A 26797-nucleotide genomic window follows, 5' to 3' on the forward strand; every position below is an offset into this window, starting at 1 on the left:
CTTGGTGAATAGGGCCTATGAATTTTTGGACTTTGGATCCTCCAGAGCTACTTGGGACTGCACACCAGGAAATGACAAAGAGACCACCGGCCAATGTCCTCAAGAGCCAGAGCTACTTTGAAGAGATGTGTAAAGGTTTTCTTATACCTGATTACCTATACTGCTTACCTCTGTTAGTGAGGTAGTGATTCAGAACCTGACCTATGTTCCTTTGGGTCTGGCTTACTTCACTTAATATGATTTTTTTCAAGTCTTTCCATTTCTTTATTAATTGGGTGATGTCATTTTTTTCTGATGGCAGCATAAAATTCTATTGTGTGTAAGTACCACAATCTTCTTGAACCATTCATCTACTGAGGGGCATCTGGGTTGGTTCCTTATCTTAGCTGTGGTAAATAATGTTGCAATGAACATCATTATGCTAGTGGCTTTAGTATGCCTTTGTTTCAGGAAATTCCAAGGAGTGGGATTTTTGGGTTATAGGGGAGCTCTATGTTTAGTCCTTTTGAGGAATTGCCATATTGCTGTCCAGAATAGTTGAGTGAGTTTACAGATTATCTAGTTTTATCATCTCTATAATTTATGCCAATTTCCCATATTGTAGAAAAGACAAAGCTTTGTCACAGAGAAACTTGTAGCACAGAGAATAGTTTACAAATCTTGAAATGAGATTAGACTTAGTGGAACATAGGCTCAATGGTTTCCCTCATTTGTAGTTATTAGTACCTATCTAAGACTCTCCTAGCAGAGGATCACAATAGCTCAAAAGCTATGTTCAGGCCGAGAGTTTGGCCTAGTGGTTAAAGTGCTTGCCTAGCATGCATGAAGACCCGGGTTCGATTCCTCGGTACCACATACATAGAAAAAAAAGCTGGAAGTGGTGCTGAGGCTCAAGTGGTAGAGCTCTAGCCTTGAGAAAGTCCAAGGACAGTGCTCAGGCCCTGAGCTCAAGCCCAGGACTGGCCAAAAAGAAATAAACAACAACAACAAAAAAAGCTATGTTCATATGGTCATATGGGATGACACTATTCTATACTCTAGGATATGAAAACAAGAGGTTTACCTTTTTATTGTTGTTCTCAATGTACTATGTGCAGTTATTTTCTCGTTTTTCCCCTTATAGTTAATCTCATGTGGTTACTGTATCTGATTTTGTTACCTGGTGTATTGTATATATGTTTATTTGAAATAGGGAAGGGGGAAAAGTGAGATGATTGGCGGGGGGAGTCAAAGGGGGACAAAAAATGAGAAGGGGTATCAATGTTTGAGAAGTAACCTACACACTACCTGACCAATGTAACTGTAACCCCTCTATGCATTTCCCTGACAATAAAAAATACGTGTATATATATATATAGTTAATAAAAGCTAGATAATTTATGAGATGTACTATCCATTTTTGTCATCAAAGAAGCAAAATTATATTACTGTTATTATTATTGTGAGGTGGATGTAAAGAAAGTATACTTGAAGTGTTAACAGCAGTTTTTTTGAATTGTATCTGATGGAATTTAAAAGCCTATACATTGTAGAGGGTTAGCAAGGCTCATGAATCTTGTACTTTCAATTAAGGGGAAAATTCCAAGTTGTTAAATTATTTATGTCAGAAAAATTCTATTGTAGATGATAAAAACAGCACTTCCTAGGAGAAATTTCCTGAAGACCATCCCTTTGACAAGTGAACATAGTAATGCAATCATACATTGATTACTGTGTGCTATTCTTTTCCCTATAAAGTTTGATAAAATTAACATTTTTCCCTAGGTTATAACTTGAAGGTTAAGAGCTGGATGATATCTAAAATGAGACATATTTCCCTTTGACTTGGTCTGGAAATATTTATGATTAACAATAATAAATAAAACTCTAAATTCCCCTTCTTTAGTCTCCCCAGTGCTGGGATTACAGGTTTCTATAACTGTGTCTGGTTTATAATAACCACACTTTTTCATATAAGGTTACTAATACCGACTTTTGTACAGCACTTTAAATATAACTTTGTGTAAGGCTATACTGACTCAGCTTTTAGTCTGTGCCTTTATCAAATGGAGGTCACTCTCATGTGATGTGGGAACCACACATTTAAATTTATACACAAGGTATTTGTTAACATTACTGATTTTGTTAATCTTATTCTCTGTTCTTCCTTATCATTTACCCCTTGCTAGAGTTATCTCCCAATATAGTAGGGAATTGTTTGTAAACATATGAAACATGCATGGACAGAAGTTTAATTTTAATACTAAGTATAAACACAAAAATATCATGGCCTTCATTTAAAGCAACTTTCCAGATAATGCACTTACTACAAAGTTAAACATTTCCCCAAATATATTTGTGACTCTCACTTAAGAAATATCTGAAGAAAATGTGTTGAATTATTACCCACATATTGATTGTTATCTAGAAGTTTCCTTACTCAGAATAGGTATCTCAGCTACCTATATTCTAATGAACTTTCTAATGACATCTACCTGGAGATCTGGTATTGTTTCTGAAATTAAGATCTAGCTATTTTAGTCCACACTGATTGACAGTTTACTTTGATTAGATTTAAAAATCATTTTAACTAACTCTGAGTAATGATTGTATTGAAAACAGCTCATGGCACAGAGTTCTCAGTCTTACATTTTCCTGTGATAAATGAATTCCCCACATTTTAGGTATGTTCAGGACCTGATACAAACAGAAACTTTATTCATAGCCTCCATTACAACCAGGGTCCTCAATAGAAACAATATATTTACTATTAGAAATGTTCCTTGTAAAGAAACTTCCCCTTTTCAAGAGCATCTGAAATGTTACATAATATTCTACTAATGTGTGGTGTTTGGACCCCTGGATAAGAATTTAAGGAAAGACCCATGCCCTGTAGATCACTGCAACTTGGACTTCCACTTAAGAGAGAATAATTCATGTGTGCCATTGAGCTACATTTATTTCTGTTTCTGGAAATAACTAGATGATATTGGTATTGCTGGTAAACATGGGGAATTGTATTCAAATAAAACATTTGTATAAAGTTTGCAAGTAGCTTACAAATAGTTTACAAATCATTCTTGAATTTTAATCAAAACACAGAAAAATCACGTGAAACTAGTAGTATATTAATCTCACAGTTGTGAAAACTAAGTCTTGAAAATTCTTCCTTGAGTTTGAACTCATTTCAAAAGGATGAGTTCTAATAAATCAAGATTTTCAAGCCTTTTGTCATGTTCTCAATAAATATGACCTCAGTGCAAAATATGTGGAATTGTTTTGCTTGCTAAAAATAGCTTCTTTTGCAGGAGGAAGAGCTGAGGAAAAGTGGAGAAGCCAAATGTGCCCACTTGAGTGACGAGCTCCACGTACTGATTGAAGTGTTTGCTCCTCCGGGGGAGGCCCACTCACGCATGAGCCATGCCCTGGAAGAGATTAAAAAGTTCTTGGTTCCTGTAAGTGTTTTCATTTCTTACAAAGATGTTTCTCATCAATTTCTATTTTAAAATGTGCCTTTGATTTTCACTGACTTTTTAGAAGGAATCTCATATTGCAAGCTAATTATCTGTTGAGTGGTTTGGTGCAAAGCTAGAATAATGATTCTAAAAGTGCTTCTTTTAGGAGTTGGGTGTTGTCACAGATACTAGTCTAATTGCAGCACATTGTATGCCATGTACCAGCTCATAATCAGAAAGAAAAAGGCAAACATACAAGTGCCAATGTTAAACTGGGGTTATACACCTTGTGTAGATACTAATCACTTCATGTCTGTTGTCAGCAAATTATAATCAGTAGATTATAAGGTAGTGGAAGGGAAAGAAATTAGCTATGCAGTATTTATTAAAAGATAATGATATATTTTTAAAAATCTATCATTTAAAATATATAAAATATCATCCATTTATATCACAGTATGTCAGCTGCTGCTAGATGATTATAAACAATAGTAATAGAGTAAGACTTTTGTTGATCAAGCAAGAATTTGAAAAATAAACTCACTGCACCATGGGAGAACAATAGGGGGAGTGTTCATGTACAAAGAAGGAAACTCAGTTTCAAATTTAGTATTCACTAATTTTCTAAGAAATAGGAAATGGAATGGCATTTCCTAAAGGTTGACCTGAGTACAGGCTAAGGAACAGGAAGGAGACAGTATGGTGAGTTGACCACCACTCTAGCAGATGACAACCTGGAGTCCTCCAGAGCCCACAAAGACACTCCTTGCCTCTCAAAGATTTCAAGGACCTGTTCTTTGCATTTGGTAGAAGAAACATTTTGCAGTGTGTTTATTTCATTTTATCCTGGCCCACCTGGCATACTGTGACAATAAATGGACACATTGCTTCTAGTTGAAATTTTATAGATATGACCTTTGGTACTCATTTTATTAAACACATCTATTTAATGCATTAATTTTATTGATTAGAGATTCAGTGCCTCTTTTGCTTCTGAATTACTCTGCTTGATTCGAGTATTGAGAATAATCCAAGTGTTCATAATATGACTGTTGGCAGTTGGTTTCTCAAGGGTAAACCTTCTGCACTCCTATTGGGGGGTGAAATTTTCCAATTTTGCTTCACAAATATAAATTAGAAAAGCATCTTAATATTCATTTTTGCAGTTGTTCACAAAACCAGTATGAGGTGCTTAATGGTTACCTTCTTTTTTATGATCATGTTTAACCAGCTAAACTTTAACACTTTTGTGACAAAGAACAAAATGGTTTATTGACTTTTATAGTGAATTTGAACATTTCTTACCTAATCTTAACTGTCTTCCTATTTTTCCTTCTACTTGGCAATATACATTCTATTGCATTTGATATTTTCTTTCTTGGTTCTGTTGTATAATTAAAACCAGTGGAAGCATAAGAAACTAGATTGCATAATCTCATGAATCCCTTAATTGACTTTCCTATTAACGTTTCCAATTTCCCTGCAGAAATTGTTTCTGTCGATATTTTAATTTCATGTGAGTCAAATGACAGGAAGTAAAAGGACTTCAGCAGATGGTTGCCACGAACCACACACTGCATTTCAGAATTGGTCTACAAAACCCTGCAGCTTGGCTGCATGAGGGGGATCATTTTACTGCCTGTTAATGCCAGAAGAAATCTGGCTGAAATGTGTGTTTTCTCATTTAATTTATTCTTTGACTTTAGTAACAGCTACCAGACTTAATTTACTTGTGTCTGGTGTATACATAAAATTTAAATTCAAGACATTTTCACAAGTCAGTGTCTCTTATTTGCATTCACTGAAATTTTATGACATTGAAGATTAATTCCTTAAGGAACTATTGATAAATTAAATCTTTAAGGAACTATTGATGGCTTTAAATATAGCTTTCAGTATTCTTTTGCATATTCAGCCTGTAGGAGATGTGGTAACTGAGACCTTGCTCTTCTATTGTTCACCTAGTTTAGTAATTTTTATTCTTTTTTGTTTTTTAGTTTTTACTGTTATTACAAAGGTGATGTTAAGAAGGGTTTATAGTTCCACAAGTCAGGCAACAAGTACATTTATTTTTGGAGAATGTTACCCCTTCCTTCACTCTCCCAATTTTTCTCTCCTATCCCTACCCACAAGTTGTGTAGTTCAGTCTAGTGAGTACCACTGCTACATTTTTTTTTTGCCAGTCCTGGGCTTGGACTCAGGGCTTGAGCACTGTCCTTGGACTTTCTCAAGGCTAGCACTCTACCACTTGAGCCTCAGCACCATTTCCAGCTTTTTGCTGTGTACATGGGGTACTGAGGAATCGAACCCAGGTCTTCGTGCATGCTAGGCAAGCACTCTACCACTAGGCCAAACTCCAGCCCCCCACCGCTACATTTACATTAAATACTTCAACGTTTTATCCACTTATTATCTCTAAAGTACATAGCAGGGTTTTCTGATAATTGAGAAGGTAGAAGAGTTGAAGACGTGAAATGAAAAAGTTTAGTCTCTTTTTAGGAGAGACTAGTTAAACCCCCAAACCTGTGAAGGAGTGAATGCTGGAGTTCTGTCAGTTATAGCTCTGGTGGCCCATGGGTGTTAGGGTGCATTACTCCTGTTCCATTAGCTGCCCATGGCAAATAGGGAGGGATGCGATAGACAAGAGATTTAGATAAATCCAGAGTTGAGCTTACATCAGGCTGTTTGGATATAAAAACAAGAATAGGATTAAAGGCATTGTCCGAGTCATAATTTCTAGGACCAATGCTCAATGGGGTAAAGAATTAAAGTAGAAGAAACTAGGATGTCAGTGGAAAGCAAATGTTGGTGGGACAGGATGCATAGCATGTGCTGTGGAAGTTAAAGTAGTTAAGACAGGGTTAGAACAATGTTATACATAAAGATCATTATGTGTACATGGAAATTTTAGGAGGAAGAGCAATGAAACGAAGCACCATGTTCAAGTATGAATGAATCGCTAGAGCAGAAGCGATATAAATATATATACCAACAAGAACTAGGAAAATGGTTCTGCTAATGAATGGCCTGTAACAAAGAAACAAATTCTAAAGTCACAATGCCTTGAGCTAGACAGCTTGCAGATGGCATACATGAATGTAAATGACCATGGGCCTTTCTCCTCCCAAACAGGAAAGTAATGATTTAGAACATGGTTGAGGTGTAGAAAACTGGTTCTTCCTCATGACACTGACAGATGAACAGAGAGAGGCTAGCCTAATTGAATCACAGGGAATCTAGTCTTCCGCTAAGAAAATAACAGTTGTGTCCGCCAAGAGATTCAGACTACAGGAGTAGTGTTGGGATTCCGTCATTTGGAGCCTGCATGCTCACTGTTAATGGCTGTCCTGTCTGGTAGCCTGAAGTAGCACCTGGATGAGTTGAAAGTGTTGGTGGTAGGCCAAATAATAACTGTATAACTGTGACCCATAAATTCAAGAAGAAAAGTCTGCATGTGCTGCTTTGATTCCGGTTTTGTCAGTGAATCACAAGTTTTGTTTTGTTTTGTTTTATTGTTGGGGTAATGTATAGAGGGGTTACAGTTACATTCGTCAGGTAATAGGTGTATTTCTTTTCACACATTGATACTCCCTCTCATTGTTTACTTCCTGTGGTACTGGGGATTGAACCCCATGCCTAGCACATCGGCCCTCATGTGGGGTTGGTCAGTTGATACCTAATGATGTCATAGGAACATATGAGTTGACAGTACATAGCAAATGTAGTAACAGAGTCAGAACTGCACACACTGGAAAATATATATACTGGAATTCGATGTTCTGAACATGAAACTTACAGACAATCTGCTTTGTTCCTTAGGTTACTACTGGCAAGGTTAACAGTTCTGAACCTAAACTTTATCATCTGCAACTGGATATGAAATCAATTATAATGTAGAACTCTTGCAGAGTGATGAGCTTGTGATTGGGACTTAAAAGTATTCAATAAATGCTCACAATGAACATTATTATACTTTTCATTGTACTTGTGCACATTATATGCAAACATAATTGCCTAGAGACACACATGCAGGCAACTCACATGCACACCCCTGTCCCCATGGCTGAAGCATGGGCTCAGGACAGGGGCAGGTGTTTCTGGAAACAGTGACACTGCAGTGTGTTTCTCAGTGCTGGCTTGGTGGCACTCAGGTAGATCTGCAGAGGTTCCCTATTCCAGGCCATGATACTGTACAGCACTGTCCTGATGGTATTCACTCATAATATTTCTGTCACTATCTGTTTCCTTCATGGACCACAGTTTTCAAGTCCAGAAATTTATTGCAGATCTTCTTTAAGTTGCTCACTATGAGTTTTTCTTCAATTAGTTGCAAAGTTAACTGTGATGTTTTGCCAGTGTTCAGAGAGATGAACTGTAGAACAAAACAGAAATAGTAGGGAGTTTATATTCACCTCTGGTGGGCCATCTGTTCTTCGGGCTTCCATAGGAGAAAAGCCTGAGTGCCTGGTATGTGCCCATTCATCTATACACTTATATACATCTTTGCTGTTTGCTGAGTCCAACAGTCAACTGGTAATTATGATGAGACACAAATGAGATTTTTGTTGGTATAACAGTCCTAGAGTGTTTCCAAGCACATGGCATAGATAAGCTTACATGTGCACAGAGTAGCAGCTATGCAAAAGTAATGGCAGGGGATCTTTGTCTTTCCCTTGAATTGACATTCAGCTTCACCTCAAAAAAATCAAATGTCAGGAGATACCACTCACAATCCTCATTGGACATCTTGTCTTACGCATCCTATGACAAAGATTGTTCTCCCAAGGGAACATTAAGCCAAGATTCAGCATCGTTGAAATAAATACATCAAGGTAAAAAAATGACATAGGAAAGAAATATGTACTGTGTAGCACTCAATGTAAAGTATGCTAACCCAGAAACATCTCAACAGCACTGATTTGCTAGAAAAACAGAAGGTACTTTCATCTGTATGAGAAAAAGATGTCTGCGATTAAAAGAGTATTAGAACATCTGGAATGCTAACTTTTAGTGAGCATTTCAACACTCTGGCATCTTAATTCAGGAAATTCATTTCCTAGCATCTGTTTCCCAAGGAAGCTGGTGGCACCAGTGGTGATCACTATATGATCATTACAAAGCGATGTACCCGGTTTTCAGCAGCAGCACTTATTGCTAAATAGCAAGCCATTGAAGTCCTGGAGTTGTTCTGAATCCAAGGGGAGGAATCAAGATGCAACAAAATAGCCTTTCACAGAGAGAATCTTCTCCAGCAGTTTATCAGCTGTCACCTAAGAAGCTTGTCAAAGATAGCTTTTTCTCAGCATAAAGGAAATGTTTCCCCATACAGGAACTTTATGTCTTGCAACCACCCACCTTTTTGTTGATTCTGTTATTGAGACTTTTTTTGAAAAATGAACAGCATCCAATTTCAGATATAATATCATTCTTTTGGTTTTGAATGTTGTACTGATTTTCTGCTGGCTGAAGAAAAATATTAATTAACTACAGTTAATATTTCTGATTCTATTACAATTTTAAAATGTGTAAAGACCCCCGAAAGCCCAATAAACCATTCACTAAATGGGCAAGGGAACTAAAGAGAGACCTATCAGAAGAAGAGATTAAAATGGCAGAAAAACATATGAGAAAATGTTCATCATCTATGATCATAAAGGAAATGCAAATAAAAACAACCCTAAGATACCACCTTACCCCAACAAGAATGGCCAAGATTTTGAACTCAGACAATGACAGTTGCTAGCAGGGTTGTGGAGAAAAAGGAACCCTACTGCACTGCTGGTGGGAATGTAGACTAGTTCAGCCACTCTGGAAAGCAGTGTGGAGGTTTCTTAAAGAACTGAAAATAGACCTTCCCTATGATCCCGCCATACCACTTCTGGGCATCTATCCTGAACAGCATGACCCAGGATATTATAAAGACACCTGCTCAGCTATGTTCATCTCTGCACTATTCACAATAGCGAGGCGATGGAAGCAATTCAGATGCCCTACTGCAGATGAATGGATACAGAAAATGTGGTATATATACACAATGGAATTCTACATAGCCAACAGACAAGATAAAATAATTGCATTCGCAGGGAAGTGAATGAATCTAGAGCGAATCATGCTGAGTGAGACAAGTCAAGACCTAAGGAACAAAAGGCGCATGGTATCCTTAATATGCGGTTATTAAATCTAAACTGTACAAGAGCGAGGACTCAATAACTACATATCCTAAGCTATGGACATGGTAATGGAAATACAAACATAACTATACAGACAAAAAAACCTATGACTCTATAATCATAATGTTTTATTTCATAAATTGATATGTTTCTATGACATATAAACCGTTAGCCTAATTTTGATTAAGTTCTAAATACTAAGTCCCTGAGAATGTAATTAGAGATTCCCTCCTTGAACAATTGTTTGTTAAACTGGTCATTTAAAATATGATGTAAACATAAACCATATAATTAATGATTGTTGTTCTTTTTTTTTTTCCCAGTCCTGGGCTTGAGCTCAGGGCCTGAGCACTGTCCTTGGACTTTCTCAAGGATAGAGCTCTACCACTTGAGCCTCAGCACCACTTCCAGCTTTTTTCTATGTATGTGGTACCAAGGAATTGAACCTGGGTCCTCATGCATGCTAGGCAAGCACTTTAACCACAAGGCCAAACTCCCGACCCCTGATTGTTGTTCTTAAGGTACTATGTTATCTCTCATCACTTCTACTGTCCCTTGGTTATCTCATATTGTTACACTATCTCACTTTGTTACCTGATATATCGGATATATTTGTATTTGGTTATCTGAAAATGGATAGGGAACGGGGGGGGAGGGGGAGAAGATGAGAGGTGGGGGAGGGGGGAAGGGAAATGGGGACCAAGACATGTGAAAGGGTATCAATGTATGGGAATTAATGCGAATATCATGTAACCCTTCTATTAATTACAATAAAAATATATAAAAAATGTATAAAGAGAAAAGTAGTTAAAATAAATTGTTGCACATGAGAATTCTTACATAAATGTCTTAAAAGTTTTTTGGGGGGATGGTGGCTTCCACCTGTCATCCTAGCTACTCAGGAGGCTGAGATCTGGGGATCAAGGTTCAAAGCCAGACTGGGCACAAAAGGACCTGAGACTCTATCTCCAGTTAAACCTCTAGAAAATGGGAAGTGGGGCTTGGCTCAAGGGTAGAGCTGAAGAGCTCAGGGACAGCGCCCAGGCCAAAAAAAATTTGTTTGTTTGTTTGTTTGTTTGTTTGTTTTTAGATCATGTGTCTTGAACTTGACCTGGGCACTCTACCACTTGAGGCACAGTGCAACTTCCAGATTGCCATAGTGCACCTGGCTATAGACAATTTCATATACACATAAAAATATACTTATCTTTCAAAATAAACATGCAAATAAATGAAATTTGATAGCAAATCTATAAGTAGATTTGGATAAAATTCCCAACATAATCCAGCATAAGCAACATACAGTTCGAGAGGACAAAGGAATTTTTTTTCCAGTCTTAGGGCTTGAACTCAGGGCCTGGGCACCATCCCTGAGCACTTCAGCTTAAGGCTAGAGCTCTACCACTTGAGCCACAGCACCACTTTAGGCTTTTTCTGTGTATGTGGTACTGAGGAATCGATCCCAAGGCTTCGTGCATGCCAGGCAAGCACTCTACCACTATACCATGCTCCTGGCGCAGCACAGAGATTTTTGAACCCCAAAATTTAAAGTATATTACACCTGAATTAGATGACATGTGTTGACTATTATGGGTTCTGAGTCCAGCATATTTGTGAGATCATTGTATCAGATTGTGTGTCCACCTTACGTGTGATGTGACTGAGTTGGGTTGTATGCCCCCTATACCTCTGATTTGACTGTGTAGAGTTGTTTGTCTAGTGTATCTGTGAGGTCATCATGTCAGGTTCTATGGACCAATATATCTGTGAGATCACTGTGATTTGTTATATGGTCCTGCACATATGTAAAATATTCCAGGTAGCCTCATAACTGGCTGATTTCAAAATTATTTTTAAGACAATGTCTTTTATTTTTTTTATTGTAATTAGTAAAAGGGTTACATGATATTTGCCAGATAGAAGGTGCATTAATTCACATACATTGATACCCTTTCACATGCCTTGGTACCCATTTCCCTCCCCCCCCCACACCCCCACCCGTCTTGGTTTTCCCCCCTTCCCTATCAAATTTCAAATATTCAAATACAAATAAATTCAATATATCAGATAACAAAGTGAGATACTATACCAATATGAGATAACCAAGGAACAGCAAAGGAGATGAGAGACAACATAGTATGTTAAGGACAACAATCACTCATTATATGGCTTTTGTTTCAATATCCTGGAGGTCCTTTCAATTAGCTTCACATTATATGGCCTTATGTATCAAGATTTTGCTCTATTGCAAATCTCTGCTAGGAGAGCCCAAGGTTTCTACTGATTATGACAAATGAGGGAAACCATTGAGCCTAAGTTCCTTTGAGTCTGGCTTACTTCACTTAATATGATTTTTTCTAAGTCTTTCCATTTCCTAACAAATGGGGCGATGTCATTCTTTCTGACAGCAGCATAGAATTCCATTGTGTACAAATAAGACAATGGCTTTTAGTAGACAAAATCTGTTCTGTTGTTCACCTTCACGAAATTGCAATCTGTTTTCAAAAAAAAATCTCAGAAATATAATCCTTAAGGAGTTAACAGCGTAGAAGGATGATAAACATTGCTTTTTCCTCCTCCCTCCTTCTGATTTTAAAACAGACTGACAAGTTGAAAATCAAAACACCAGCAGCCCATAGCCCTGCTGCTGATTTCCCCCCCTTGTTCATTATTCTTATGAGCGTATGCGCGCACACACACACACACACACACAGAATGAATCATGTAAAAGTTTGGACCTTAAATGCTAACTTTTTTTTTGTCACTATTGGGACTTGAAGTCAGGGCCTTAAGTAATTAGTCAGTTTTCTTGCTCATGGTTGATGTTTGCTTCTATCACTAATCTAACATTTTGCTGTGAACTGGAGATAGAGCTTTGTGGAACTTGCTGACTGGATTTGAATAGTAATCTCAGTTTCTTGAGTAGCTAGGATTATACATGTGAACACTAATACCCAGCCTAAATGCAAGCATCTGATACCACATTCTTGAAAACAAAAGGCTTGACCAAGGCAGCTTGAGAGAAAGAATGAATGGTTGAATGGTTTAAGGAATTTGGTATTGGTAGTAATGCTGATAGAAAAATAAGTCAAAATGTGACGTGAAAATTCCCAGGGCACATTATGACATAATAGAGTTATGCCTGGAAGACTGGAAAGTAAGTACTATATTCCTTTTCTGGTTTCTATTACTTCTGCCCCAATAGAATCATCTGTGGACATGTTTATCTTGACCTCTCTTCCTCAGTTTACTGGTATTATTAGCATAAAAGCTCAAATCCAACATTTAGCGTTGATTAAATGTTTTTCTAACTCTAAATCTATCCTCTGTTAGTGGCTGATTTACTTGGACTCCTTTGTTGTTTTCTCACAAGGTCTTGACACTTAGACCTCGTAAATGTTCGATAAAATCACACAAAACAAAACAGACAGTAAACAATTCTAATAATCCTTAAAACTCCCTATGTCTAATCTTCATTAATATCATCTTACTTTGCATAGTATTCCATTTGATTCAATAGTGGAGGAAAGATAGAAAACATTTTCAGAATAAAAGTGATCATCAGTGAAAGTTTAAGACACAAAGACAACATTTTGATCTTGTAGTATGCAATTTTCTTTGATGAAATGAATTTTATACTGCCTTTATATAAAACGTTTGCAGAGCCATGCAGATTCTTAATAAATTTTCATCAACTACTTTTTGACTGTGTTTTTAATGAGCATTTCTGGTCCCATGTTCAGGCTTGTTAAAGTTTACTCTGGGTTGATTCAGAGCTGTTATTAACTAGATTAAGCTGGTTAGGTAAATGGGTAAATAATACCCATACTTGTTGTTATCTGAAATTGTATTCTATCCATTCCAGCTCATTTGCCACTAGGATGTAGGCTCAGGGTTGGTTACAAGTATAATGAAGGCTCGGGATCCACATTTTCTTGTTTATCATTCTGGTTAAAGTTTAGTAACCTGTTTGCAGGTCTCTGTCATAGCTCAGAAAGATTCCAGGCTACATTTTGTTTTTTCCCTGATGTTGTTCAGCCATGTTGGTGTATGGTAAAACTAGGTCTATATTCATGTGCTACCAATAGTTATAATTAGTTTTAAATGAGTGATGTCAGTATCTACTGGGGTATTGGCAGAGGAGGTTTGGCAGCAAAATGGTCCCTCACTGAACCCCTGGCATAGCCAATCTATATCTGGCATCTAAATGCAAGTGAAATAATCATCCCAATTTGTATTTGGGCATAATGCCATCATACCAGATGGACAGGAATGTAGGTAACTGGGAAATTATGCATATATACTTAATATGCGGCATAAGCCCTTTCCAGGAACATCCAAACATCTGTCTACTCTGAGCTAATGTGTGCCTTTTACACCATAAGCTATCACAGTGGGAGGGCCTTGTCAGAGAGGAAAAACAAGAGCACTCATGAATTTCATAGAAATTGCATCATATGGTGAATTTAACTCACCCTGAGCAAAGGAACATATCAAAACAGTGAATATCTCTGTGAAGGTTTCAAGTAATCGGTTGAAAAACTGATTTTGACATTAAAAAGTAAAAGTTTTAGGCATTATGAAAAAACGTTAACTGTTGGGATTTCTTGTGACCAGAGCATTTGTGACATGAGGGTACCTTCAAGCCACCATGTGCACTGGACGACAGCCTTCCATGGCCACCACAGCACTTTGGGCTCAACCCACAGTTTATGTTGGCCTGCTTCCCATTTTTTATTAAGTGAAGTTTGGCAAAGGTTTCTTAAGAATACTGATTTTTGGCTTTTTTTGATATTCAGTAAGTTTAGTGTTTAACCCACCTGTGACTATTTTTAAGTACGAGAATGGCAAGCAGGCCAATTTATTGTAGGCATGTTGGATGGAATAGACTAGATACATTCGTCAAAGTTCTCAGCTTTGTGACCGTAAGAACTGATTTTTCCCAGCACTCTGTATTTTAACTTGCATCCTTCAGAAGCAGGTGTCAAAATGAAGTTAAACGTGGAGGAATTTTACTTGGGAAAATGTTCCTGTGACAAAAAATAAAGATTAAGGGAGCCAAAAAAAGAAAGAAAAAAAGAGAAAAGGCTGGAGAGCCTCCCCTCTATAATATCTGAGCCTAGGACAACCAGGTGAGCGCCATCTAGCCTTCCTGGAACAGACAATCTGAAAGCCAGTGAGCGACTCTGTGGAAGGACCCTGAGGCATGGAGAGGGCCTGGAAAGAGCATGTTTCTGCCTTCTAAACACATTGGGTCATCAGTTGACAGAAGCTCTTGGGGAACAGGCCTTGGGAGTAATAGGATTGAGAATGTAGCAGTGGGAATTTTTGGTGGATTGTTTCTAATTATTGTCTGCATTCTCTTGCCTACCATAATTCTGGAAGATGACTCAATAGCTCTTCTAGCTAAAAGCTGAAGAAAGTTGTTTTGTATATTATATGATTAAGACTTAACCTCTTGCCAGGTGCCAGTGGCTCATACCTGTAATCCAAGCTACTGAGGATGCTGAGATATGATGATCGCAGTTCAAGGCAATCATTATTATAAGACCCTGACCTCCAGTAAACTACTCAGAAAAAGCTGAAAGTGGCATAGTAGCTTAAGTGATAGAATGAGGCTCAGGGACAGCACCTAAGCCCCTAGTTCAAGCCCCAGGATCAACACAAAGAAAAAAAAAGACTTAACTAGAACCAAATATTCACATTAGTAAGATGAACAGTCTCTCCTTGTTGGTGGATTGCTCCGTAGGAGCTGAATTCTAGAGCAGTTGTGTTGGTGAGCGTGGATTGTGAGTTAGGAGATTTTATTGAGGATGTAAAGTATGCTGACCTTGGGTTATGACATTCAGATACACTGACATTTTTAAGACCACACCTGCTCCAAAAGACACACACACACACACACACACACACACACACACACACACACACACACACACACAACTGCAGCCCTGGGCACTGTCCTCTGGACAGAGTTAGAAAGGCTGCTTCAAGGAGCCTCTCCATTGTGACTCTGGTTCTGTGTTGTCCACTCCCCTCTGGGTTTTTAGCATTTGTTAAAATTAAACCATGGTCTTCAGTGAGTTGGAGCACTAATTGTCTATTTCTCCTGGTTCTGAGATTTGCTAGATGATTTTTCTGGTTTCTATCAGTTTGACCACAACTAGGTGGCCCAGAAAAGTCTCACTCTAACATTTGAGGACTCTGATGGGTGGGTAGAAAGGAAAGGGTGATGGGAGTCAATGCTAGTGATCCTTATCCCTCAGAAGCATTGAACTAGAAGTCTTTACTTGGTTCCATAAGCATCTCCAATGGCAAGAAAAAGCCTAACCCCCTTACATAGGTACTTTTGCAGTCTCTGGTCTCAGTTTTTGCTAAACTTACTCTTATATACTATTCCACATGGTGTGTATGTATGTGTGTGTGTGTGTGTGTGTGAGTGAGTGAATGTGTGATTCTTTGTCTTTAAAATGAGTAGCATGTACCCAGGCCTCCCATAAAAGACAAGCTCAGTCTCTTGACTTTAACATAATCTTAGGTTGTTACTCTGAGATTTGCTTTCCTCTGTGCCTTTCACTTTCCTTTGTTCAGCTATAAAATATAGGGAATTCCACTCATTTTAACATCCATCCCTGCTTGTGTAGTGGCTACCTGCAACTTCATATTGTATGAAGCTGGACCATATTCCATAGTTACCTATATGACATTACTGCATTTTCAACACTTTCTTCAGAGCTTGGGCTCACCCCTTCTGGATTATGCATCAGAAACTATTTGAATATTGTACAGTCCTTTATAGTTTTTTTAATTAAAGAATTTATTAACATTGATTTTTACATCATATTTCAAATGACATGTTTAACAAACAAGTATTCAAGAAGGGAATCTCTATATAATCACTGGCACTTGGATTTTAGAACATAATTAAAATTAGGCTGGGGGGTTTGTATGTCATAGATGCATATTAATCTATGTAATAAAACATGTCTATAGTTATACATTTTTATGTCTGTGCAGTTGTGCTTATATTTCCAATACCATGTCCATAGCATTGGATATACAACTTTTGAGTCCTCGCTCTTGTACTGTTTGGATCTAATAGCCGCATATTAAGGATACCATGCACCTTTTGTTCCTTTGGTCTTGACTTGTCTCACTCGACATGATTCGCTCTAAATTCATTCACTTGCCTTGGCTATGTAGAATTCCATTGTGTATGTATACCACATTTTTTGTATCCATTCATCTTCAGTAGGGCATCTGAATTGTTTCCATCGCCTGGCTATTGTGAATAGTACAGAGATGAACATAGCTGAGCAGGTGTCTTTATAATATCCTGGGGTTTGATGTTCAGGATAGATGCCCAGAAGTGGTATGGCGGGATCATAGGGAAGGTCTATTTTCAGTTCTTTAAGAAACCGCCACACTGCTTTCCAGAGTGGCTGAACTAGTTTACAATCCCACCAGCAGTGCAGTAGGGTTCCTTTTTCTCCATAACCCCTCCAGCAACTGTCATTGTCTGAGTTCAAAATCTTGGCCATTCTTGTTGGGGTAAGGTGGTATCTTAGGGTTGTTTTTATTTGCATTTCCTTTATGACCATGGATGATGAAGCATTTTCTCATATGCTTTTCTGCCATTTTAACCTCTTCTTTTGATAAGTCTCTCTTAGTTCCCTTGCCCATTTAGTGAATGGTTTGTTGGGTTTGTGGGGGATTCGTTTCTTGAGTTCCCTGTAGATACTGGATATTAAGCATTTGTCAAATGTATTGTTAGTAAATATCTTTTCCCAGTTGGTTGGCTGTCTCTCTACCTTTGTGACTATGCTTTTATCTGTGCAGAAAATTTTTATTTTTAGGTATTCAATCAAAGTAGTTGCTCATTAGTCTTTACATTGTCCATTGTAATGCAAGTACATTGCAAGTTCTTATTCTTATTTCCTAGCTAACACCTTAGGTGATATCTCAGAGAATATACTGTACTGAAGAATGACTTTTGATGAGGATCTATAAATCATGAACTTAATTAAAAAAACATCTTTTATATCATCTTTGATTTTGTGTATTAGCTCCAGGAAACAAACAGAGCATTTCTCTTTTTACTCTGTTCATGTGTGTAGAACCAAAGTGCTAGTTTAACTTATCAGTTCCTTTGTTTCGTTTTAGGACTACAATGATGAAATTCGCCAGGAACAGTTACGAGAATTGTCTTATTTAAATGGCTCCGAAGACTCTGGCCGGGGCAGAGGCATTCGAGGCAGAGGGATCAGAATAGCCTCTGTCATTCCTTCAAGGTACATTAGCTAGTATTCAAATAACAGTAAAAGATGAAGTCAGGCCTTTGATACCCTATTCTGGTCATGATTACAAACAGGAATTGACAGTAGCATCGGTGATAGCCCTGGCTGCAACAGAAACTATAGGAAGTCTTAGGTAAAACTGAGCAACACTTGGTAAACTCAGTAATAGTAACAGCAAGCAGCTCACACATATCAACAGAACTCATTTTTTTGTACATGAGATGACTATTTTTTATGGTAAGAAACTTATGTACAAAATATTATGGTATTCTGCTTATGATTATAAATTGATCACTACTTTCAGAAAACAAGGCAGTGAGCTTGACACTTTGTTTTCCATTTGTGTGCTAAAATGAGGTACACAAATGATAAATCCTTATGCCTCTTCTGCATGAAGACATAGCTATGTACTTAATCTGTGCTTTAATTAGGTAATCTTTGATTGCTATATTTTGTGGCAAAAAGATAGACTGGTCTGTAGGCCGATTGAGAGATGCAGATATAGTTTATCAAAAAGATACCGGAATCTCTTTTCTTATATGATTCAGATACATTTGATATTCCATAATCCCTGATGATCAGAGATAATCTTATTGGAATTTTGTTAGTTTTACACAGAAATTAAAAACTTTCTTATTAGAATTTTTTAATGAGATTCTAACTTTATGAAAGTTACAATAAATAACATTGGTTTTTAAAGAAACAATACAGAAATCAGTGATACTATTACTTAGATTGTGATTTATTAGTTCTTCTCACCCTATGATTATCCTTTAACTCCTTAAATGACAGAGATCTAGAATAACATTTCACTTATCTCATAGAAATTATCTTAAGAGATGCTAAGATACCTCGAGGATTTAATTGGTTTCTTAAATTTAGTTGAAGAATTTCAATGGTCATTGTGAAATACCCTCCTTTAAAAACTTTAATTATGAATACTTTAAATCTTTCAGCCCATCATCTGTTTTACAGATCAGATAGAGAATACATGAAAACAAGTTAACATTGAAGATTAAACTTCACTTCCAGTTCTGTGTAGATATTTAACATATTACCATTTTAAAAAATAAATGAAATAGAACTTTATTGACTTCTTTCTCAAGAAACATGATGAGATATATCTACAATTAAAAATTAGTATCAGGGGCCAGGAGTTTGTCCTAGTGGTAGAGTGCTTGCCTAGCATGCATGAAGACCTGTGTTTGATTCCTCGGTACCACATATACAGAAAAAAATTAATATCAGGATGGCTCTATATACAAAATCATTGATGTGAAAACATTAGAAAATGTGAATTAATTGGTGCTAATTTGTATATATTTGTGAAAATGCCATCTCATGAAATTATTCTGTCACATTCTTAGAATATTTCCAAATGTCAATAATAAATTCTTGAAATTATATTTAATAAAAGGAACTTAATGTCTCTAGGATAGTGGTTCAATTTTACATTATCATGCATACTAGAGAACACAGCATTATACTATATATTATAATGCTAATGCTAACTGCGTTGAACAGTTAATGAATGAGAATCTTCATCAGGCTCACCCCACATGTTGCAGCAGCAACAGAGGATATACACGTGCGGATTCTGAAGGCTTTTGTTTCCTACAGTATGAGCTAATACACAGAAATAATTGAGATTTTTTTTTAAAGAGAGAAATAATCTCACTTGTTTCTTTCACAGAATGTCTACACCGTCATTTGTCTCTGTGGATGGTAAGCATTAGAGCCATTGGACAGAGACACAGAGGGTTGCTGACTCAGGCAGCCTGAGATAGACAGGACTGAATGGCTTCTGGCTCATAGAGACAGAGAATGACGTGATAGAAAGCATTACCAGCTGTAAGCTGAAGAAGAATGGCCCAGGTAGACTTGCTGGTGTCTTGCCCATCAAGAAATCAGATTGTTTTGAAAGTAAGATTAGATAAAGACCCAGGTAAAGCAAAGAATTTAATTAGTCTTATAATTAACCCAAGCTCACTATATTGCTACTTTGACCTTGGGCTAGTGACTAGTATTCTCTGAGCCTGTGTCATCATCTTTATATTTATATTTATTTATATATTTATTTATATTTATGATATTTAAATGTATAAAGTGCAGATGGTGCAGAAGCCCTTGTTGGACGATGGAAGCACTGAAGCCACATTCCTAGAGACTAAGATTTAATCAGCCTGGAATGTGGCCTAAGATTTGGAGTTTTTAGAAGATTTTCAAGGACCTTTAAAATGCAAGTACAGAACCACTGAGACAAAGAACATAAACTATGCAGCACTGTTAGTAATTTGCTATCATTAGAAGTATGGATGTCAGGGCACAATAATGAAAGACAGAAAGGAGATTGCAGACAGAAATTGGGAACACTCATATCTCAGGGGGTATGGAGGACAAAAGCTAGTGATGGAAGTGGTGGAAGGAGGAAGGAAGAAAGTGGAGACGAAGGTAAAAAATCAAAACGGTCACTCACTATCTTAAATATGGCACTGGAAAAAGAGTCACAGGAACCATAAAAGCCAGTGAACTGGAGATAGCGGGCTGAGAACCTGATGGTCACAGACAGAAGGTGTTCACTGCATGGCAAAAGAAAGAGCTAAATACATGTCATTTCATTTCAGAAATGAGCAGGAGGTAAACAAACACAGGAAAAACGTTCTTTGAAGTAGAGAAGTGCTGCAGAGAGATAGCCTAAGATCAGGGAGGTGATTTGAAGGTGAAGGAGCACTAGGATTAAATGTTCCAGGGAGGACTTGGGGACAGGAAATAGAGTCACCTTTTTCAGGAAGGCCTGTGAGGGATGCCTGTAGTCCATTGATAAAGGACCAGCATGAAAAAGTAGACTCAAGTTGAGCGTCATGTAATAGTGAAACAGAAAATAATATTTTAGATGAGGAAAAAAATACACTTTAGGCCTTGAAAATTAAATTCTAGACCGGATTATATACTTTGATCATACTCATATAAAATGCCAAATCTGACAGGATTACAGTGAATGCTCTATTGTGCTTGAAGGCAGTACTATACTTCTGGTCTTTATGTTTCACCTTTCCTCAATCAAGGAAAGTTTCACATATTATACATATACATAGACATAGGCCTGTATACATACACATACATACTCATATATGCATATAGATGCATATATGTATAATAATTATAATAATATATACAAACTCTTTGTAAGTTTTCTGTTCATCAGCTGGGTAAGCTATTTAAGAATTTTAAAAAATGTAACTGTAACCCCTCTAGATATTATTCCAACAATAATATTGAAATAAAATAAAGCTTTGTAAGCATTCTTTTTTTAAAGAAGTTACTTTTTTTTATTTGGTTTTTATTATCATAGTGATATATAGAGGGGTTGCAGTTTCATTCACAAGGTAGTGGGTACATTACTTCTTTTTTTCTTTTTTATTAATAATTTTTATTTCCGTGTACAGAGGGGTTACAGTTATATTTGCCACATAGAAGGTGCATTACTTCTCACACATTGATATCACTTCTTATGTTTTTGTCCCTATTTTCCTCCCTCTACTCCCTCCCCTCATTTTTCTCCTCCTTTTTTAAATGAACAAATAAACATCTATATAATATACCAGGTAACAAAATGGGTACTCTAACAATATGAGATTAACCAAAGGGCAACACAAGAGAAGAGAGAAAAACATAATATATAAAGAATAATAGTCACTTATAATTAAGCTTTTGTTTCCATGTCCTGGAGGTCCATTAATTTGGCCTCATCCTATATGGCCTTATGTATCTAGGGTTGAGCTATTGTAATCCTCTGCTACGAGAGTTCTAGATGTATACTAATTATTACAGATGAGGGAAAACATTGAGCCTATGTTCCTTCTTTGCAAGTATTCTTTCATTTCCAAGAGTTTATTTTCTGTAAACAAGACAAAGCTATTCAAGGCAGAAAGCATGATCTTGTCCACATAAGAGCAGCCAAACAGCAAGATGTTGGCATCCTAGTGACCCTCATTTCCCCAAAGCCTTAGTGTGTCTGCTGAAAGCACCACTTTGTGGAGGCCAATCTCTCGGACATAATAAAAAGAGACATAATCCTGTGTTTTTCCAAAAGATCTTAGACAAGCACTCAACCTTTTAACAGCTCCAGTATATCATAAAATTTGTCTGCATCCATTTGAGCATCCTCTTTCAATGGTGGTTACTTTGTGTCAAGAATTGCAGTATGGAGGATTCCATCTACTCTACCTATTGCTGAGTGCCAATGTGTGTCACCAGCCTGGTAGTTACCCCCACAGTAGGTACATATCAGTGACCACATCCACGCAGGATACACGTGTGGAGAACAGCAGTGATACTGAATGGTGATTTCAATTGACCAGAAACATACTGAATAATACTGCCAAAATAAAACTAAAGAAGAATTAGATATCCACAACCTCAGGTTTAAAGTATGGTAACATTTGTCACTTAATAAAAAGTAAACCAAGCCGGGTGCTAGTGGCTCACACCTATAATCCTAGCTATTCAGGAGGCTGAAATCTGAGGATCGTGGTTCAGAGCCAGCCCGGGAATGAAAGTCTGTGAGACTCTTATCGTTATCCTCAATTAACCCCCAGAAAACCAGAAGTGGTGCTGTGGCTCAAATGGTAGAGCAGTATCCTTGAGCTGAAGAACTCAGGCACAGTGTCCAGGTCTGGAGTTCAAGCCCCAAATGACAAAAATAAATTAAGAAAATAAACCACCCAGTACAGAGACAGTTAAATAACTTCATCTCAAACCTCTGTTTTCCTGTTCCTACCCTAAGGAGCATTTCTTAGACTACTAACCCTGATCTGTCATGTCATACAAAGCCATTCATCATTTGTATATTGCATGTTTGTAGGATTGTATGTTTCTTCCTTATACTGTGGTTAATGTTTGTGATATAGGTAATTTGGCACATACAGATCAAGTATTCCATTATAAACCTGAGCTAGAGTTCATTAACAATTCTTTATATCAATGATACTACTGCTTTCTCTCATCTGTACATAACCCATCTCTCCTAGGGGCCGTGGGGGAGCTGTTCCTCCTCCCCTCCCACCTGGACGAGGTGTCCTTACCCCTCGAGGGACCACTGTGACCCGTGGAGCTCTTCCAGTACCTCCTGTAGCAAGAGGTGTCTCTGCCCCTCGAGTGCGGGGTACATCATCAGCACCAGGACACAGAGCACTGCCACATCCAGTGCCCGAGCCCTATGAAGAATATGTAAGTAGTCCACACACCCCACCCAGGGAAAAAGGCCGCCACAAGACTTGAAGGGAGGCTGAGCAGCTGGCCCACCCTCTGTGAGCACAACGCTGTTCATCGTCATCTGAACAGAATTTAAGCAGTGTGCTTACCTGAGAGCATTGTGAGAAAAGCTCACATTTTACAAGTGCCCTGTAGTTGGTGTCACTTTTATTTCATAAGTCAAACTTTCTGTATTCAGAAGGCTTGGTCATATTTTAATGGAAAATAATTACATATATAATATGAATTATTTTATAGCCAGAAAATTCTCATAGGACATGATAAAGTTATAGAAATTTCAGAATTATTTGACTATAAACTATAATTCGTAAGATTGTGTGGGGTCTTTTGCTCACAGGTTCTTGCCCTTTAACTGTTTGAATGATCTTTGATTAGTGTACACAACTAGCTATTAGAAGGGACAGAAATCTCTCCAATTCACAGTGCTTCTAAGTCCTCTTGTCTGTAAATGCGCTTTCGCCTTAGAGCAGGTGTCAGTGTTTGAACAATGAGGACATATGGTAGTCCTTGTGGCCATTTCTCCGCTGTACTGTGGGACTTGAAATTTTTACTTCTTATATTTGTTTCATAGTCATAAGATCCACTGTGAACATCAGGTTGCTTGATGCCAGGTCAACAGATTTGTGTTGTCTTTAACCTGCCAAGAAGGTCATGCCCTGAAATAAGCACCATTCCATTATTCCATTCAAACACCACAAGTTCTATCCTCATAAATGTAGTCTGTGATTACTACTCATTAACCTCAGCAAGGACAATGATTGGTGTGTGTGTGTGTGTGTGTGTGTGTGTGTGTGTGTGTGTGTGTGTGTGTGTGTGCATGTATGTGTGCCTGCTAGTACTATAAACTGAGGTTTAATGGACTGCTGACAATATGATTCCTCTGAGGGAGGGAAGGATCAGATTCTAAGTGTTCTGTGAGAACAACCTGTTAGGACTTAATGCTGGGATAGATGTGAGGTTGTGAGAGAGATAAAAAAAAGGAAGGCTTAAAGTGAAGGTTTCATGACAACATATTTGGGGCTAAGTAACGAGTTGTTTGTTGGCGTGAAGAGTAACATTGCAGAAGTTGACAGATCATTTGGAAGTCCTGCTAAATGGCCTACAGACTGGTCTACAGAAATCTGTGGGGTTGCTGGCTGGACAGGATAGGGGCTCTGGAAATAGAATGGGCATCTAAAGATTTTTTTAAAAAATTTTATTGTTGGGGTAATGTATAGAGGGGTTACATTTATATTCGCCAGAGAGTAGGTGAACTACTTTTCATACATTGATATCCTTTCTCAAGTTTTTTTTCTCCATTTCCCTCCCCCCATCCTTGTCATCTTGTTTTCCTCCCTTCCCTTTCCCATTTCAAATAAACAAATAAACCTATATACTATATACCAGGTAACAATAAGAGATTAACCAAAGGGCAACAAAAGAGAAGCGAAATAACATAGTACATTAAGAACAACACACAAGATAAAGCTCTTGGTAACTAAAACTTTTTTTTTAATCTTGATTTATAGTTGGATTAAGCAATTTATAGAGAGCATTCACCTACTCTTGGCAGCTATAACATCAACTGTAATGCAACAGAATACCAATATAAATTTATATTTTATTTTATTCATAATATCAATTTATGCTGGGTTTTCTCCATTGGTTCTCTGATGGCTTTGAGCTTTCAATGACCCATGTCCTTTAACTCCAAAAATGGAGCTTATAAGTGTTATAAGAATTAAACAGTGTTATCAAGTGAAAATGATGGAAACCTTCTTCAGTTCTGACCTTTTTTTCCCCTGCCACAACCCTGGGGAGTTCAGAGTTGCACATAGCAGATGCTGCCCACACAAAATCCAGATACTTCCTCTAGCCTCTTCAGTACACAGCTGCTAGTACCTACATCTATTTACCCGAGGGCATATCTGGAGCGATGTGCTCTGTCCAGACTCAGGTGCAGACTAGAAAGAAAGAATGAGGAAATTAACATCTCTTACAGCTTTCCATCCAGGATAATGGGACTTGATGACTCAGTATCCAACAACCATTTCTATATGGTGGAAAAGTTTGAGAGTATATTACACCATTCACCTAAATTCCCAGCAGCACTAAGCTACAGTTAGTTGTCTATGTTCATAGCTGTAATGATAAAAAAAAAAGAAATGATTTACCATTCCTTGCCTTCATCCACCTCTCACTCTGTTCCTGGTCAGTGCTACCATACTAAGAAACAATTTGTACTTTGAAACCTCACCTAGAGATCTGTTCTGGGGAACCCAAATGAAAGTTTGAGATCATGAAAAACCAATAAAGCCAACAGAATTCATCAGACAAGAACACTAGAATAAACATAGTACCTAGCACATAATAATGACTGTCTATCAAATGTTTTTCAAATACCTATTACTTATGATTTTCCAGTAGGAGAGGTTGGCGTAAAAACTATGAGACTTCCATAGTGTGTATTTAGTGATGTGCGGATGGCTCACAGACATAGAAGTTTCACAGAGGTTGGAGGAGACTCTGTTGGAGCTGGAGGAAGGGTTTCAGAGAAAGTTTTATTGATGAGCTGATATTAGGTAGGCCAGTTGGTAAAGATCATTTCAAAAAGAATATTAGCGGGAATAGAAAGCAAGACAGACAAATGCACAGACTGACAGATGGAAATACCCAGGAGTGTTGACATGGCAAGGATAACAATGGGACTAGAACATGGGTGGCCAGGAAGCAATGGATTGGGTGAGATGGTGAGAGGTATCCAGTGCCATATTAAGGAAAGCTGGTTTCATCCTTCATGTGATAGAGGCATCAAATGTTATTAAACATAGGAGTAACATAATTGCATCTTTGCATTAGAGTACCTTGCTATATCTAGAATAACTATTGAAGACTGTTATTTGAGCTGGACTTAATGGAACATGTCTGTAATACCAGATGTAAGAAGGTAGAGACAAGGGTTATAAGTTTATAGCTAGTCTGGGTTGTATACCAAGACCCTGTCTTCAAGGAGAAAAACAACGTTCTCCTAACCCAATCTAGGTAGGTAAGCAGTAATAGTCAGTGGATACATACATATATAGGCTGCCTTGATTTGAATCTCAGCCTGTTCCTTGTATGACAATCGTGACATTGATTGGTTCAGCTGTATGTCCAACCCTGAAGTACTTTATATGTACTAAATCATTAAATCCTGTGTCCTTCAGATTCTTCACCCGTGCAATGGAAATAACACTTTTTATCAAAATATTTTTGTTAGAATATTATTCCATAATATTTTATGTAGCTACTTCATAAACTGCCTTGTATGAATGAGCTTCTTAGAACAAGGGTATCTAAAGTTTTAACAGTGGCTCTGTCCTCAGGGCATTACTTTAGGACACCCCATGGCTTTGGTCTCTAAAGACTGTACTGGAATTTAGAAAGTCATATATATCTATCTACATATATGTGTAGATATATGGCTTATATGTAATTTGATCAGATAAATTCTTATTTTTTTGCTAGTTGGGGGGCTTGAACTTAGGGCCTAAATACTGTCCTTGGACTTCTCTCAAGGCTAGAGCTCTATCTTTGAGCCACAGAACCACTTCCAGCTTTTTCCTATGTATGTGGTCCTTAGGAATCGAACTTGGATCTTTAT

The 26797-nt window shown here is 37.5% G+C and overlaps 1 protein-coding gene across 2 annotated transcripts in view; it reads left to right on the top strand.

Annotated features, from left to right (window-relative positions):
• Khdrbs2 (KH RNA binding domain containing, signal transduction associated 2) overlaps positions 1-26797 on the top strand; it is a 245294-nt gene that overhangs the window by 101634 nt on the left and 116863 nt on the right. For both annotated transcript variants that reach the window (XR_016539267.1, XM_090355443.1), the window contains exons 4-6: positions 3288-3434; positions 17768-17895; positions 22932-23130. Coding sequence is in view for 1 of the 2 variants with exons in the window: in XM_090355443.1 (XP_090211569.1) it covers positions 3288-3434; positions 17768-17895; positions 22932-23130 (474 nt within the window). In the remaining variant the exon portion in view is untranslated. The remainder of the gene's footprint in view (positions 1-3287; positions 3435-17767; positions 17896-22931; positions 23131-26797) is intronic.

The sequence above is a fragment of the Megascapheus bottae genome, chromosome 22 (assembly GCF_031878675.1).
Source record: "Megascapheus bottae isolate mThoBot1 chromosome 22, mThoBot2.hap1, whole genome shotgun sequence".
Taxonomy (NCBI): Eukaryota; Metazoa; Chordata; class Mammalia; order Rodentia; family Geomyidae; genus Megascapheus; species Megascapheus bottae.